Source organism: Cyprinodon variegatus, unplaced genomic scaffold (assembly GCF_000732505.1).
Source record: "Cyprinodon variegatus isolate N-32 unplaced genomic scaffold, C_variegatus-1.0 Scaffold211, whole genome shotgun sequence".
NCBI lineage: Eukaryota > Metazoa > Chordata > Actinopteri > Cyprinodontiformes > Cyprinodontidae > Cyprinodon > Cyprinodon variegatus.
This window is the reverse complement of record NW_015150664.1, coordinates 744,890-763,157: the sequence shown is the minus strand read 5'-3', so window position 1 is coordinate 763,157 and position 18,268 is coordinate 744,890. Positions and strand designations below refer to the sequence as shown.

General features: G+C 36.3%; 1 protein-coding gene across 1 annotated transcript in view; it reads left to right on the top strand.

Annotated features, from left to right (window-relative positions):
* Positions 1 to 5,127: 5,127 nt before the first annotated feature.
* The window catches only part of postn (periostin, osteoblast specific factor), a 24,195-nt gene continuing 11,054 nt past the window's right edge, over positions 5,128 to 18,268 (top strand). Inside the window, exons 1-8 of the mRNA XM_015380311.1 lie at positions 5,128 to 5,406; positions 6,368 to 6,466; positions 13,117 to 13,181; positions 13,262 to 13,419; positions 14,114 to 14,278; positions 14,361 to 14,507; positions 14,604 to 14,745; positions 17,819 to 18,031. Of these exons, the coding sequence (XP_015235797.1) occupies positions 5,288 to 5,406; positions 6,368 to 6,466; positions 13,117 to 13,181; positions 13,262 to 13,419; positions 14,114 to 14,278; positions 14,361 to 14,507; positions 14,604 to 14,745; positions 17,819 to 18,031 (1,108 nt within the window). The 5' untranslated portion in view covers positions 5,128 to 5,287. The remainder of the gene's footprint in view (positions 5,407 to 6,367; positions 6,467 to 13,116; positions 13,182 to 13,261; positions 13,420 to 14,113; positions 14,279 to 14,360; positions 14,508 to 14,603; positions 14,746 to 17,818; positions 18,032 to 18,268) is intronic.

Below are 18,268 nucleotides of genomic sequence, written 5' to 3'. Positions count from 1 at the left end.
TATTTATTAGTGGGGTTATAATACAGGATAAATAAGGACAGATAATAGCAGATAACAAATATACAGATTATATAGAGCTATGCTTGAGAAGTGCATGTATGTGGTGTTGGATCCATGGATGTGTGTGTGTGTGAGGACAGTCCATATGTTATTGTTTTGTGTGTGTGTTTTTGGAAGGGGGATGTACAGTTGTGTACAAAATGAAATAATGGATAGTATAGCAGGCTTTCAACTGTGAAAGAACTCATAATTTTTTTTTAAATACAAGAAGAAGAATACAATTTATGTCCTTCACCAACATATCGTTGTGTTTGAAAACTGTCTCTTTTTGGATGCTTAACGATTACTATTCTTTATAGTATAATATCTGTATTTTGTAAAATGAGCAAAAGCAGGTGGTAGTTGACATGTACCTCAAAATCTTTTTATTTCTAAGCTCAAAGAGATATGATATACTTTTACAAACAGAAAAGGAACTGTTAATGAAAAAAATGCCATAAATAATCACTCAAAACAATCCAATCTATCTCTTTAAATCAACAGTCTAAAACTCAAATAGGCAAGGGTTGGATTCCTAAAACAATTATAACTGTTCCTTGCCCTAAATTAAATGACAAATTTTTCTTACCAGTATGCAGTAAATCTCTACAGAGCTCTGCTAATGAGCCAACATTTAAGTCATGTGAGACAGATCTATATGTAGCAGAACATTCCCTGAAATTTTAAGATACTAATTGGCGTGCCAAAGTCAGGGCTCAAGGTCTGGTGTCCTGCATGTTTTAGATGTTTCTGTGCTTCAGTTCAATTGAATTCTAAAATTCCTTAGTAATCCTAAAGGGAAATTAAATGTTGTTGTAATTCATCGCTTTTTTACCACGAGTTGTTGGACATTTTTATAGCTATGGGCAGAAAGTATCTTCTGTAGCAGTTGGTCTAGCACCAGATCTGGAGAAGTCTTTCAATGAAGACCCTGTTTTTGTGTTTATCATTCTTTTAAAGCGGATGCTTGCTGTTTTCTTTAATGTTCTTCGTTTTATAAGGAATTCAAATATAAATAATTTGTTCTAATGCTACACCAGCAGATGATGGAAGAATAGACCACACATTCAACAAGAGTAACAGAAGATATTCAGCAACTAACTGCAGACATCGAAGGACCTAAGCCTGTCCTATCTCATAGGTAGCTTCACAGTTGGGTCTGCTAAAGCAGTTGTATAATGGCACCTTCCGATAAGCAAACCACAAAGGATCCTTAAAGCGTCTTGTTTGCTTGCTCAGGTAGACCACCAAAAGTCTCTAGGATGATGTGGGGTGTTAGGGTAACAGGTCTAACATGATGGATGACTGTTGACTGAGTTTTCTTTGGTACTGTAACAAAGCAGAAGGTTCACAACACTGGAACGTTCTCCTGGGTTAAGCTAAAATTGAAGAGGTGCTATGGAACCATACAGAGCTTGTCTGAACAGGCCTGCAGGGCTCTGGGACTGACATTCAGTAACTGAGAAGCAGGATGTGTTTAAATTTCCGCTTCTCTGTCCTCCAAGAAACCGGTCTACCAAGACTGGGTCCTTCGAGGTCCGAGAAAATAAAGACACCGAAAGATTTTGGCTGTGGATTCAAACAGGTCCAGCCTTTTCAAGCTGTCCTATGTCGCCTAGCAACTTTGACAGTTGCTAGGCTACACACAAAACAGGGAGATAATGAAAACCAAACTTCTCACAACTGTTCTGCATGCCAATTATATTTTCGAGGAGTTTCAACAGCAGTACTGTTGTTGAGAATATCAGATCTATAGTCCCAACACTGCACACAGATATTGAATTCATCTTTAATGTCAGCCAAACCCATTTGCACTGGTTCAAATAAAAACCTTTCAATAAACCAAATTTTACCTGCCATATATCTGCCATTCCCCTTTTTCCTCTGAGCATGGAGCAACCAGCTTGCTTGAACTCACAATGAATCACAGGATACCCATAGGCTACGTAGGTACACCTGACCTGTCCTTCCAAAAGAGCAAAAAGAAGGCTGCACTTTGTTGGCCCACATAATGAGGAGTCTTTCAATCCAAACAGGCCTTGGCCCCGTCCTATGATGTAATTGGCTGATGAATGTGGCCTTTGTAGGATGCAGTCCCTGAATTAAAACTCAACATCAGTCTCTCCAGTTGCCTCTTCCTTTGACTTCTAGAGACGGACAGGTGAAAGGTGGAGGGAAGAACAACATCTTTTGTTTAAGTTAAGAACAAACGCATAGAAGCAGGAGGGCCCATTGCACAGGTGGAACTTGAAACATTTGTGGTGTGACAGAAAAGGCAAAAAAGAGGGTGGGATGTCCATTTGACTGTGGAGAGGAGAGATAGAAGCTGAGCTTGTTCATTAAATAAAAGTATAGAAAAATGTATTCAATTCATTGGCTCTGTCCAGACTCAGGTCTAATTTTGCTTGAAGCCTATGATCTTTTTCATCCCTGTCCACACATCTGATATTATTATGCCGCTGCTTACGTTACAGCTTCTTCTTGTATGCCTCTGTGTTTTCTCTTATCTTGACCTTAAGTTGCTTCTGTATACTCCTCAGTATTTCCCTATCTCCCTTCATGCAAGCTTTTCTTTTCTTGTTTAGCAGTACCCTGAGATGACTGGTGATTCAGGGTTTATTATCATGGATGCATTTCACTGTTTATGCACTCAGTAACACAATCAATACATTGATTGTGTTACTGCATCCCAGTCTTTTTCAGCTTCTTCCAACCATGTCCCTTCTACTGCTGCTTGTGTCTCAATAAGGGGATTTCTCTGAGAAAAGAAAAACAGGATAGTGATTAAGAATTAGGAGCGCATTACACATGCATGAAACAAGTCTTTAGGTTTCTTTTCTCTGCTACAGCAACTAACAAACTGTTGGAAAGTTGGCAGTGTAGCACTTTTTGTTAAAATCCTATTATTGCCACAAATTAATTTGGCTGTTGTATTTGTAGCTTAGCATTAACAGAGCTCATGACATCACATGCAGTGTTAACAATAGCAAAAGGGGAAACTTATACAGTTATCAAAACAACATTGGTGAACTCTCTGGGCAAATAAAATGGACAAAAGAAAACAACAGTTCAATATCTGAGCTGCACAGACAAATCACAAGTACTGTAAACCCGACTCCCTTGAGTTATTTGGGCTTCTTTACTCTCTGTCCTCGCATGGTGAGAAAAATTGGCAGGTAGGAATATGATCGTGTAGCCATGTTTTAGTTAAACACATAATACTGCATTGCCAGTATTCTGGCTGGATCCTTGCTAGGGATTGGAGTTGTTTTAACTTGTTTCTCACATTGTCCATAATGATTAATGGAAGGCAACGCTTGAATTTTCTACTCTCCTCATTGCTCCTGTTCTCCTTCTGTTTAACTCAGCTGGTAGTTAAATTATTATTCAAGCTTTAGAGATGTTAATAAGCTGCTCCATGGTGTTAAAAACAGCTTGCTATGTTTATGCATCATTACAAATGTCCATTAAGGGAAAACAAAATACTGTGAAAAATCCTTTCCAATTGCACAGTATCTAACAATAGTGGGGGGGAGTTGAATTTGAAGTAAGAAGGTGATCCACAAATGGAAGAACTAAAGCCTTTTTATGTCTGCATTTAACCCATCCCCTTGGGGAGCAGTGAGTTGCCATTGTGCGGCCCCGAGGGAGCAGTGTGGGGTTAAGCAATGTAATTCAGCACATCTGGTTTCCAGTAATGGCCAGTTAGAGGCATTTTCTTCAATGCAATCAGGTGAGAAACCTCCAAAACCTACAGCAGACCGGCCCTCAAGGAATCTTTATGAATATATCATAAGTAAGCCTGAAATGCCTGGCAAGAATACTAAAATAGGCTCCAGCCACAGAAAAAGACTGTAAAGAAGTCTATTTGCCAACACTTTATAGCTAACAGCTTTTGCCTGATACTATATTAGACATGTGGCTTCTATATGACCCCAAACAGCACTGCACTTTCTTAGGTTCCCAGATGATGATGTGGAAACTTCACATGCTAAATGTGATCTAAATTCACATGAACTGGTCATAAAAAATATATATATCATTTAAGTGTGAGTCTTTAGAGGGGTACAGTGTTAAGCAACGAAGAAAATAATTTCAAAAGTTTCTGATCTACTCTCTGCAAAAAGGGTTGCTTACACCAAAGAATGGGCTTCTTGGTATTATTCCAACAAGCTAATAGAAAGAGAAACATCAGAGAACAGTTTTATATTTTCCCTGAACCTTTTGGGGTTGAAGTACTGTTCTGTTCAGAATGCAAAACTTTGCATGACTTGCATCCACAGAACCTGATTTACAATAGATTTTTTTTCCTCCTATGGAAGTTGTATGGAAGTATCCGATTCGGTGTCAACACAGGAGAACAGGACTGCAGGGAAAAAAATGCCTTATCTTAAGAGTTGAGGTGTTGAACATATAATGATAGCAAGGAGAATGAGATTGGATGATCAGTAAGAAGGATAACAATGAGGAAAAGCTGTTAGAATAATGATTCCACTTCACAAGTGGGTTATGAAAGAATAGTCAAAGAGGTCTTTCATTCAAAGTGTCAACTAAAAACTGATATTTCTACTGAGTACAGAAATAAAATCTCTTTTTATTATCTAAATAGTTAAAAAGTTTCTGGATTAGGTTTAGATGTTGCCAGTTGGCTTGGTAGATTTGTGGAGGACAGAATTGCATTTTGTTAAATGTACCCGGTATGCAAGCCTAATCTTTCAACACAAAAACTATTATTATTTCCACCTAAAATCCTTTAATCAAGGATCTGAATCGCATATATATGAATGACATATTGAGTCAAACTGTTGACAGCATGCAGGGTTTTTCTGTTTTTTGGGTTTTTTTTTTTTTTATTCATAGGGTGTCCTTGGTGCTGTAGGATAAGATGGTGGTTAAGAAAGTTCATATAAAACTGGTGTTAAACAGCATGAGGAAGGAGGAGACAATGCGTGTGTTCTGCAGTCTCAGCTGGAGGATGGGTTTGGACTGAAAGGAAGGATGTGTGTGGTTATGAACCATGCGTCATAGTATGGAGAACACAGTAGCAGAGTAAATTCGAGAGTGGGTGTGTTAAAGGGTCGGAGCTGTTGGTATAAAAGCTCCCCCTCTCACTATGTGTTTCTAAATCTTTTGTGTGTGTGTGTGTTTTTTTTTAAAAAGGGGTGAAAGGGAGCTAGGTTTGTATTCTAAAGACAAGCCCAAAGTGTTTTTGAAACTTTAAGGTGCAGAGGACTGATAACACCTCAGGATGGATCAGCTGCCAGTGGTGACCTTAGCGGTATTGGCATTCTGCTTTCTAGGAAGTGTGGATTCCTCAGCTTATGACAAAATAGTCACCCACAGCCGCATACGAGCCAGGAATGAAGGGTAAGGAAAAATAAAATAAATAGAAGGAAGAACCAGAAAATTATTTGATAGCAGTTGTTTTTATCACTGTAATGACCTATCCTATCTGTAGCTACTGTGCATTCATATATTTTGATATGTGTAAAAGATTTGGTAGGTAAAGGAAAGAAAAAAAAAATCAAATTAAAATTTAATTAAATTAAAATTAAATTACTTTTCTGTTATATCTGGATGCAACTAAAAGCACATCCGAAGATACCAAAAGGCATTTTTAGAATTTAGTATTTTTTAGTAATCATGCTGTCATCCAGGCACCAAAAGTCATCCAGGTCATAGTCATTTTAAATAAGTAAAAAAAAACAAGCCACTGGACTTTGTTTCCAAGTTTGAAAACATTCCTCTTCCCATCCAGGAAGCCTTTTCAATTAAGAATGGCAGAAATAGCATCGAGTTTAAGGCTTTACAGATTGGACAAAAAAAATATGGTCCATGTTAGTCAAATCAAAATGATGAAAAGAAAAAAAAAGCATTGAGCTTTGCACATGTCCTTAACTAACATCTCTGACTTTGAGAGATTGCCTTCGAGTAAATGAGTCGATGCAATCAACTGGTTTTCCTTGGATAGAAAACAGAATAACTTTTGACTGTATGATCTGATGAACTGTAAGGTGCCTTGAGATGACATATGTTGTGAATTGGCGCTATATGAATAAACTGAATTGTGTTGAAATAACAGACACAAATATAGACTGTTAAATTATGTATATATTTATGTTACATTTGTTTTTTTTAACCATTTTTTCTAACCAATTAAAAACATACTTCATTTTAATTGAAATATTTGGTTATTCAATTTAAATTATAATTCATTTATTAAAAGGTAAAAAATACATAATATAAAATGAATACATGAATTCCATCCTGCCCTTGATTTTCACTATTTCATCATTGCTTTCTTGCTCCTTATCCTCTTTTCTGACAGGCCCAATGTTTGTGCTCTGCAGCAAGTTGAGGGAACAAAGAAAAAGTACTTCAGTACATGTAGGAACTGGTACAGAAAATCCATCTGCGGCAAGAAGGCGTAAGTCTTCTCTATGATGCTGAATTTTACGAGGCTTTGAACCTTTAGCTAAAGTGAAAACTGTTCTCTCCTGTAACATATCCCCTGAATAAAACATCTTTCAGATACACATAAATGCTTGCTGTGCCTATTCCTTCCCATTACACTAAATCATTTCCAACCATTTTTTTTATTTAGTTTGATGAGGGGAGCTGTTTGAGCTTCATACACTCTCTGAATTAGGTCATCCAAACCTACAAAATTTAGTCACTTTTTCACTACAGAGAGAAGCAAAGTTTTACACACTGTAAAACTGTCACATTCTTTGTCTTTCTTACATTCCCTCTCATGTCTAGTCTGGACTTGCTCTGTTGTATGCAGTTCAATGTATTGCTGTATTGTATTACCAGTTCAGTGCCATATGCCCCTTTCAGTCCTACACTTGTCTGTCACTACCCCACCAGTTTTGGATTAACTCCTGTTCATGCATCTGGCTTAATAAGAATTTAGGCACATGATAAAGAATTTTGCATGTTTATGCAAATGTTAGTTTAATACTTAAAGTTTTTTTGTTTTTTTTACCGGCAAAATCTGGAAGAACAATGTGAAGAACTTACCTTTCTAACCCCAATTTGTAGCTTGAAATACCATCCCACCTGACATGAATGTGTTCTGATTCTAATTTAGAAAAAAAAGGGGAATTTGCAAAACAAGTCGGTGATAGCCAATTTTTTTCAATGCTTTATGTAGTCATCGAATAAAAAAAACATGCTCCCTCACAGATGTTGAACATTGCTGTTTAAGCTCTTGCTTGAAAATGAACATAAATAGTCAGTAGTGTCAATAAAAAGATTAGTCCTGCAGCTTCCATGCATAGCCACCATATAGGGAATTGAACAGGATGCCCTATTTCAATTTTCAAATCCAACGGGTCATTCTTGTTGTAATTTCAACTTGCAGCATGGTAAATGCAACCTCTGAGTACAATGCTAATACAGTTCAAATTGGTGCTTCAAAAGATTAGTGAAACACATTTTCTTTACACATTCTATACTACATCTAGCATAAATTGTGTACAGTGCATTCTAAAGAATGAGGACTTTTTATAATCGAACATTATTAATCTCACATTGGAGAAATTCACCTCTGCATTTCACCCAACCCCTTGGGGAGCAGTGGGCTGGCACTGTGCAGCACCCAGGAGCAGTGTGGACTTAAGGCTCTTGCTCAGATAACCAGAGTTGCAATCTGCAGGTGTGGGGCTCAAACTCAGAACCTGTGGTAGCCAAGCGCAATGCCCTGAGCACTAGGCTGCCACTAACCTTTACTTCACCGTATAAAATGTGTATGAGATATGCAGATACAGTATAAAAAGCAGGTCAGCAAACTATATAAAAAGGATACAAGACAGACTATGTGTTATGCAGACAGCTTTTGTATAGCAGAAAAGAATAGCAACACTTTGAAGGTGGTAAGAGATGGTGGCCGTGTATTTGATACCATGTGGGGACAATTTCCACAGGAACATGCTGCATTGAATATGTGTTGTAATGGTTAGGCTTGCGGCAAGGGCCTGAGTTAGACCATGCAAAATGAGTGTGAAATAAATGGAAGTGGCTGTGTACACATATGCCCCCATTTGTTCATCTGGAAGCCATATTGTTCTGATGACCGTGAACCGGTTTGCTCTTTCTCTGGTCTTCATTGCATTTATTATACTGTCACAGTACAAGCCAAGAAAAAAAAATGACTTCATAACCTCCTGTCTGCCAATGAGTGTGGACCCATATTTATGTATTGAAAATTATAAAACCACACAAAACCAACAGTGTGGCTATTTGCAAAACAAAAATTGACAGATTAAAATTCTTGGGAGCATAGAGCTAATTGTGTTTAAAACTTCGTTATTATAAGCACAGCATTAATCATTTTTATATTTAAATTGTAAATGGTCAATAGTGTGCCTGTTTTTAGTGCTTTTTGTCAATTCAGAGGACTCCAAGCTTTTTAGATTACAATCAGTCATTCATCCATACATAGACACATTTACACGCTGATGATAATAAGCATCATTGTAGCCACAGTTGCCCTAGGGTCTTCTGACAGGGACATAGCAGCCATGCAGCATCAAACCATCCTGACTACAAGCAGCAGGCAAAGCTTTGAACTGTAAATCAGACAGAAAGCAGCAAACTTTAACAATCCTCATTGTTTCCTAGGAAACCCCTCCAAACAAACACCCTAACAAATTTCAGCTGAAAATAATACAGAGATCTGGGTAATTTCAAGCTTAATTATTTCAATATTTCCTCATCTTTCAAGAGTTCTGCATCTCATCATGAGCTTTGCCTGTTATCTTTAAAAAAAAGTTTGTGAAGGATCAGTAAATGTTAATTCAGTGTTTTTTTACTTTTTCCCCCTATATATTTATATTTTAGCTGTTTATCCATAGCTGAATTAATTTACACATATAAATTGAGAATCACGTTTCTTTCTCAGAAAAATAAAGACAATACAGTGTATGTAACACTTAAAATTTGATTGTTCAAGCACCATTTCTTCTTCTTCAAGTATTTTGAAGATGCCTGAGCTCGACTTCAAGGGTTAGTCAAAAAAAAATGTTTTATCATTTGTCTATGGCCTCTTTAGTTTACCTTATATAGTGTTGAGTAAAAACTATAAGTCACTTCCTTCTTCCCTAGACATGTTCTGTCAAAAGTTGTTGCTGTTTTGCTGTGTATTCATCCTTTGCAAATGTGCATATAAGGCAACAGATGATAAGGGGAGTGGAGGTAGAGAGAGGCATCATTGGTCCTACATTTTGTTTTGGTCTACAGACAGTTCTTAAAAGCCCTAAAAGTTCTTCTAAGTGGTGACATTTTACTTCCTTTAAAGAGCTAAGAAAATCTTTTGGTATAATCCAGAGTTAGTGAAATTCATGGTATTTAATTAGATAATTTATCTATAACAGTGAGGAACAAAACATTTTGCATACTTGTGTCTCTCTTTTGTCCAAGGCAGGGGTCGGCAACCCACGACTCTGTAGCGCCTGTCTTCCAGCTCTCTGGAGTTTTTAAAAAATTCATGAAAATTTTTTTTTTTTTTTGCTTGTTTAATATGGTCTGCAGAAGGTGAAACAAACCTTCATTATGTTTTCCAATGTTGTAAAAATCTGTTTTCTAAATACATAAAAAAAAAATGGAAACATTTCTTTCAACAAAAATTTGCATTATAGCCATAGAGATAAGATGTCATAGCCTGCAACACATGTTTCAGGGCGGCACAGTGCCATGCAAACAACGCTGCAGGTGTGTCTCAGGCCATGGATCCCAAAGGGAAAAAAAGGAAGATAGCTGATGAGAACAGAGGATTCAAAGAAGAATGGACTGAATCATTTGCTTTCATGACTATTGAAAGTAGATTATCAATGTAGAAGGATGGCCTGCATTTTGCTTTGTAATGAGAGGTTGTCAAAAACTAAAAAGAATAATTTGGAAAGGCATTTCCAGGGAAGGATGCTAAATTTGCAGCCAATAAGTTGGGAGTGAGAGAAAAAGTGTGATTGCAGAACTTATGAATAAATTAGAGGAAAGCAAAGATAGATCTAAGAAGTGGATTGCATCTCCAAACTCCACTACTGCTGCTAGTTTTGTTTCAAGCATGGAAAACCGTCCACAGATGGAACAGGTAGTGCTCTGATGCAGGGATGGGAACTTTCCCCAAATCCTCAAAGTAAGTAAGCTGGTGACGGAGGATGTGAGATTTTGGGGGTTAGAGAGCGCTGCTCTGATGGATGTCAGTTCCTGCTTGGTTCCTCATGACTCAATCAACACCTCCCAACAGAAACATGTCTACCTGAATTGTGTTTAGATAATTTCATCAATCCAATAAAAGCTAAACTGTTTGGGGAAGGGTGGTGAAACACTGCACGGTGAATTCCACGCGGTGAGAGAGTTCACTGCCCCTCCCTCACCTCATGCTACTATGTGATATTTGCTCCAGGATAAATATTTAATCATGAGTCCTTATTATATGTATTCAAGCCCACGTAGTCCTTTTTTATAGTTGGCTAATACGCTTAAAGGCTGTGTTGCCTTACAAGGCTTATATAAGACTGTTTCATTTTTGCAGCCCCAGACAGATTTGTTTTTTTGTTCCAATATGGGTCTTTGAGCAGTTTGAGTTGCCAACCCCTGGTCTCAGGGATGAGATCGCAATGAAATATAAATTCTATTTTTCTTATGGCTGTCAAATGCAGAGGGGTTGGCTACAGTATTAATTGTATTCAATGACTTCAGACTCAAGAAAACCACAAAATACTTGCGACTTGGACTTTCACACAAATAAATTGTGGTTTCCCTTTGACTTAAACAGTTTGACTTAAGAAATACTTGATAACTTCCACCAAACAGGAAGTGGGGATTCGTGCTTGGCATGCTTTCTAGCCTACTACACGCCTCTTGGCATTTGCCAGTATTTTCTCCAGTTGTTGCTGCAACATAAATCTGCATTATGTACTGTTAAGCTGCTTTTCTGTTGTGGTGGACAGGCACTGTCACCCAGCGCTATTAAGGAAGACAGCATAGAAAACCGATTTTTTTTCCTTTTTTTTTTTTGTTTACTGTACGCATTAAAGAACATTGAAGAATCTGTGCTGAAAACTCATCCAGTAGGACCATGTCTTGCAAGTCAGTGACTAGATGCAACCAACTAAACAGAAATGTTTAACCAATGTGACTGTATTGTCTCTGTAAAGAACCTTGAGATCACAGGTTGTGTTGTGTTGTGGTGTTGTGAATTGACAATATATAAATAAACTAACTTGAATTACGTTGAACAACGTTATCACCAAAGTTTCTTAGGTTCAGTCCCTCTTACGATGTAAGCTCTTGCTCTGGCAACACCAACGCTTTTAAAAAATGTTTATAAATCTTTCAATTTTTAGTTACTTTTACTGATAAAAAAGATATTCTGGCTATATTACTTCTTTTAGACTTGAAATAAGAAATGTAGGACTTGCAAGTCTTGACTTTGCACTTAATGTCTTTCATGTGTTAACTTGGGGCTCGACTTACTAGATTAGGTAAGTAAAAGCCTATAATTAGAATTCAGAATTGAACTTTTGTTGTCATTAGACTGCCACAAGTACAAAGCAACGAAATTCAATCTCTGCACTTAACCCATCACCTTGGGGAGCAGTGGGCTGCCATTGTGCGGAGCCCGGGGAGCAGTGTGGGAGTAAGGGTGTTGCTCAGGGAGCCAGAGTGGCAGTCCGTGGGAGTGGGGCGTGAACTCAGAACCTCTGGGATCCAAGCACAACGCCTTAACCACTAGGCCACCACTCCCCTAAATTTGACCAATTTAAATTTTTTTCTTTATTACATCACATATACTTTAACACACATACCTTATAATTTGAGTGGGCTGTATTTCTTTAACAATAATGGATACATTTAAAAATGTTCTTAACAGTGGGATCAAAATTTTCCACTGGTAATATTATGTACCCATGAAAAAACAAAAGAAATCATGTTGTTAGGTGTTTTTTTTTTTATCAAATTGTTTGTACTGCTGATTTGTAAGTAACTTTTTGCTGCATATATCAATCATGTTACCTCGTTAATTTATGAGACCAAGTAATTTGTCTATCACTTAAAGCATTTCAAGGAGACATATACTGTATATTGTTTTCTGAGACCGAGGAATTATCTGCAAGACTGATCAATTCTGGATACGTCAATATAGTGATAAAATACTCTTTTAATTCTGCAACCAAAATAAATTCAAAAAGATATTTTTCAAATGAGAGGGTAAGGGGAGAACCTTTTCTGCTTTCTTTTTAACTGAATGGATGTTTTTCATTTCAAGCTTTTGTTGAAGTGTGAGAATTGTGCAACACCAGTGGAACTCCTTAGTTTCTCTTGGTAGCTTATTTTTTTAAATTATTTGTCTTTTGTATTGCCTCTGCTTTTATATTGTTTATTATACTGCTGACCAATAACTCTGTTGCACTGATTTGTATTAGTGCTGGTTGTGTAGTAGTTTTACCGCTACTATTACCTTATATGAGAAGTATACACTGACTGTTGAAAAAAATAGTCGTTAGGAGTTCCATACATTGTCTAAGTTGTTTTTTCAAAGAATTTGCATGTTTCTCATTAAGAAGGTATTTATCAAGCCACTGTTTAGTGTATTTTCTTAGCTAATATGTGTTTTTTTTTCATTTAGTTTTTCTATGCATGTTTATTTAAAGATCCTTTTAAAACTCTTCATCTTCAAAACAACTTTGAAAAACATTGAATATAGAAAGACCACTGCTGTATATAGCATAGCTATGATTTTTTTTATGTTTCCACCAATCTTTATCCAAACAGTTGTCATCTTCTCACAGTTCCAGATGTTTTCTTTTTTTTCTCTTTCTCTCAGCTGCCAAATCTGCTCAATGTAGATTTTTTTTCCCTCTGTCTCAACTTGCATCACATTCACATTTGATCTCCCTCTGTTTTGTTTCTCTTTTTTCTGTTGCCAAAATGTTGAAAAAGCACAACACACAGCAAAGCAACTGCATGTAGTTAAGAAACAGTGAAACCCTTTTTTTCCATCTACATCTTGCACAAGTTGCTTTGATGACTCACAGTTGTATACACTTTCACTCTCCTTTCTTTTCCCAGTTTGGTCCTGTATGAATGTTGCCCTGGGTACATGAAGCTGGATGGGATGAGAGGATGCCCGGCTGGTAGGACACACAGTAGTGTTAAATTATTACTCTCACTGGTCCAGTCAAAATGATTCTTTATCATTTTCTGCACCCATCAGTGGCTCCAATTGGCAATGTGTATAACACTTTGGAGATTGTAAGGGCTATGACCACGAAGTCTTACTATGATGAGTCAAACCTAAGAGAGCAGATTGAGGGCCCCGGTGCCTTCACTGTGTTTGCACCCAGCGATGATGCATGGGAAGAACTGGATCCCGTGAGTAAACTAAATATTCAACCAGTTATATTGCATTGTTAAAAAAGAAAGGAGAGAAAAAAAGGAATAACTCCTTGTTTAAAAAAAAAAAAATTACATATTTGTCAGGTTAAAAAAACAAAATAAATGTCTTTTGTAGAATTTATACGACAGGTCAACACAATGTAGTGCAAACGTTCTAAAATAAGCAGAAAAAAAGATGATTTCAAATAATTGAAGCATTTAGAAAATGTATTACTTCATTTCACTTTACTCAGCTAGCCCTGAAATACAAATCAGTGCCAAAAAATGGCTAAACAGATCTAAGTATTAACTGTTCTGTGAAGGCCTCAGAGGTTAAAAAATCTGTGGCAAAACTTAAAAATACTGTTAGGATTTGAATCCATCCAACCTGCTAGAGCTTAATTGGCACTGAAGAGAAAATGTACGCAAATTATTAGTATCTACTGTATTTATGCTGAGCTAGAAGTGAAATACCAAAAGAGCAATATGGCAACAAAATTTCTTATTTTCACACATGTTGAATTCTATAAAAAAAAAATAATAATTCAAAACCACATATGCTTTTCTTTACATTATTCTTATGCACTTTTCTGTGTTGGTCTGTCTTATAAAATCACTCAGTGTATTATATTATTCATGTACTTATTTACTATACTGCATTTATTGTTTGGGTTTTTTTTAACTTCTATAGGCTGTTCGGGCTGCGTTAAAGAGCAATGTCAACATTGAGCTTAAAAATGCGCTTCACTATCACATGGTGAATCACCGCCTGCTGACCAAAGACATGAAGAATGGAATCAATGTCACTTCAATGTACAATAACCAGGGAATCTACATAAACCACTATACTAATGGGGTCAGTCTATGCAGCACTCAGAGGAGCAGAGTTATTATGTCATCATGACATAGTGGCTTAAAATTGATTTATTTCTATATAGGTTGTTACCGTGAACTGTGCCAGGATTATCCATGGTAACCAGATTGCAACTAATGGCGTGGTGCATGTCATAGACCGCGTGATCACCTCTGTTGCTGGCACCATCAATGAGTATCTGAATAATGATGAGGACTACTCTTCTTTTCTTGTAAGCAAACACTCAACAGCATAAAACCTATATCATATCTTCTATTTCCTTGGTTTTATATGCAGGAACATTTTATTTTATTTTTTTATTTTTTAGAATGCTGCATATATTGCTGGCGTTATGGAAGAGTTGAACCTACCTGGACACTTCACTTTGTTCCTCCCAACGAATGCAGCTTTTGAAAAGCTGACGCCAGGCTTCATGGAGAGTATCTTTGAAAATGAGCCAGTTATTAAAGGTACAAACATGCTTCGGTGAAGATGACATACTTTCTGACCTAATATTAATTTGATTGACTTTGACAACCCTCTGATATGATTACCACCAACTGGTGCAGTAAACTCTATTAGAGTATTTGTCATAGTAATTACTCTGTGTTTTCAAGCTTCAGTAAAAACTAGAGTTTCTGAAGTAAAATTAAATCTTTTTTTATGTAACACACATTTTATGGAAATATTAACTTTTACTTAAATTTCCTTATACTATTTAAATGTTTAATAGCAGTATGTACATACACTGTACATACAATACTGCATGAACTTTATTTTAAAAATTTAGCATTTTGAAACGCACAATGACTTTGTCATCTTAGGGTAGGAAAATGTGTTTTTAAATGCCAAGAATTAGCAGTGGGATCCAATTAATCTTAGTGGAAGGTTGCCTGTCAATAACCTTTTTTATTTTTTGCTAAATAAGATAAATGTTATTTCACAAAAAAATAACAGATACCCTTATTCAAATATCTTGTAGATTTTTTTCTTCATTGAGAATGTTTAGACAGTTTTATCTATTAATTTTAAACTATGTTGACTTTGTTTCATTAATGTTGTAACTGCATTCTTAGAAGTCCACTAGTCTAGACAACTGGTTTAAATGTTGAAATGTTGAAATTGCACTGTTTCAGTGTGCAGTTTTGTAAGATGTTTATTGCATATTTGAGTAGTGACTATATACCAGATCTGTCTTGGATTTGGTGTATATGAAATACTGTGTATTTGTTGTTTACAAGTAATACCAGACTTTTCTTTTTTTTCTGTACAAATTCTAATGCAGTACAACATAATGCACTTTTACCATTAATGCTATATTTTTACATGCTTTTTTCCATGTAAATAGAGGCATACCTATTCCTTACACCACTGCTCAAAGTGTGGCTGTTTCTGTTCTGACCCTCGCAAATAAGTAGCTTTGAACATTTTTATGTACGTTAAATAGTCTTGATTTTACATATGAGTATATTTCTGTAACCAATGTTGAAACTCTCAGTTTCAGAGGGATGTAAATTTTTTATTGGATATTTGAAAAGTACAATTACAGTTAGAGGGCTGCTTAGTAGAGCAGTGGGTAGCACGAAGGATCTGGGTTCAATTCCCGACCCAGGTTTCTTTCTGCATGGATATTGCATGTTTTCCCTGTGCATGCGTGGGTTCTCTCCGGGTACTCTGGCTTCCTCCCAGAGTCCAACAACATGACTTCTTAGATTAATTGACTTCTCTAAATTCTCCGTGTGTATGTGTGAATGTTTTTTTTTCTCTCTGTGTTGCCTTAGAACTGTGAGTAAAATGCTGTTTGTGCCTATGCCTATGAAAAACAAGTACACTTTAGTTAATTTGTTTAAATAAATCTAACTTACAACTTGGATGTAATTAGGTAAATGTTTATTAATATCTTCAAAACTGTTATGTCTTACGGAAAGTAAAATTCACTTGATGCTGGCAAGTGAGTGTTACTTGATGCTGTAGCATTAAATTTTTCTTAAATCATTTGTGTGCAAATACTTACCCTATATTTTTAAAGTACATTTTATGAGTTTTTATTTTCAGTTTACACTTACATAGCAAAGATTTCCTCCATTAACATTGGAAGGACTTTTTTGAGCAATGTCAGTTATTTCTTTATTAGATTTTTTTATTCCAATTTGCTTAGCTACAGTACTTCCTCTAGGGATTTGTGAGCATGTACAACCAGGCGCTAGTGTTGATAGGAATAAAGGCTCAGCAGAGTTAATCTAGCAAGCCAGATGACTCCCATCAAATTTCCCAGCTGGCCATCCCATAAATCAAACTTTTTTCCATACCCACGGGCTTAGGTCATCTACAACATGTTTGCACACATGAAGGAGTGTAATTTCAAACTGATACAGTGGTAACTGGCTAAAGCTTTAGGAGTGCTTCCTTACTGATTTTGCTTTGGGCTCACAGATAAGAAGCAGGATGTACTGTAATAGCTTCCTTTAAACCTCAGGCAATGAGCCAAATATGCAAAAGCTATATTCTGCATTTATTAACAGATTTTTTTTTTGTGTAGATTAAATTTCTTATTTGGAAAACATTATATCTAAGAAATACTACAGTTAAAATTTCAAAAACTACACAAGTGATGGCTTATTTCTAATGAAAGTATACTTTCCTAGAACAAACAAGCCAAATAATCTTTAAAAACACCAATACTTTGATCATATTACCATTTATGATTAAACATGGACATTAAGTTAGTTAGTGAGCTTCTTACTTATATACATCCGGCCTTCAAACAAATGGTCAAGAATTTAGAAATTAGGTAAAACCTCCTAAATCAGGTTTAGGTGAGAATCTGTGTTGTTGATCAATGGTAACAGAGTTATTACAAAAGATAGACCAGGTTGAGCGAACGCTCATGTTTTAGGAAGTTAGAGTGAACTTTTACAGTACTTTTTTCACAGTAATTATTTTGCATACAATAATATATAATTTGCTTAATTCAACTAAATAAAACCAAGCAGGGAAAACATCAAACCTATTTATACCACTAAGAGGTGAATTGATTAATGTTCCATCTTTTTGCTCCTTTTAGTGTGTGGGTATAATGGATAATAAAAATATATTTTTTCCTCAAACTTAACATGTTAGAGTGGGCAAGCCGGAGTCCTTAACGCAGGTTCTCACACACATATGTCTGAAACCATATACCAACAATATTCTGTGAGGATCCAAGAAGGATTACATTGATGGTAGTGGTTGTGTGCCCTTCTTATATAGGGAACATATGTCACCAGAATAGATAAACACAAGCCAGCAGCAGATGTAAAATGCAAATGGGCAAAAAAAAAAATAAAAACAACCTCAAAAACACTATTCTGTAATGGCCTTTCTGTGTGGCCTTTTTTGAAAATGAAGATGTGGTCTTCTACAAATGACCAAAGAAATGTGTTAGAGAGTATTGGCTTGGTCATAATGTTATAGCTGTTTCTGTTTGTCTGCTTCTGCCTTGTGGTTGAGTAATGATCATAACTTTTGTATATATGTAACTTAATCCCTACCTTTCTGTTTTAGCACTGGTGACCTATCACTTGTTGAACAGCGTCCAGTGTGCAGAAGCAATCATGGCAGGATCGGTATATGAGACTAAAGAGGGCAGCACCATAGAAATTGGCTGTGATGGTGAGAGTCTGACTGTAAACGGCATCAAGATGGTGCTGAAGAAGGACATTGTTACCTCCAATGGAGTCATTCACATCATTGACCAGGTGCTCATCCCTGATTCAGGTAAACTACTTCTCCCTAACTCTTTTATAACATTTGGTTATGCTGTGGTGATTTGATAAATATGTATACCCCTTATCTGTGAATATTCTTCGTCATCCAGGTCATGGCAAAGCTTGAGAAAGTTCAGTTTAGGCAACTGGACTTGACATTTTTTTTAAAGTTTTTTAGATGTTTCACCTCTCATCCAAGAGGCTTATTCAGTTCTAACTATTGGTGGGGAGCACTGAGATTAATATA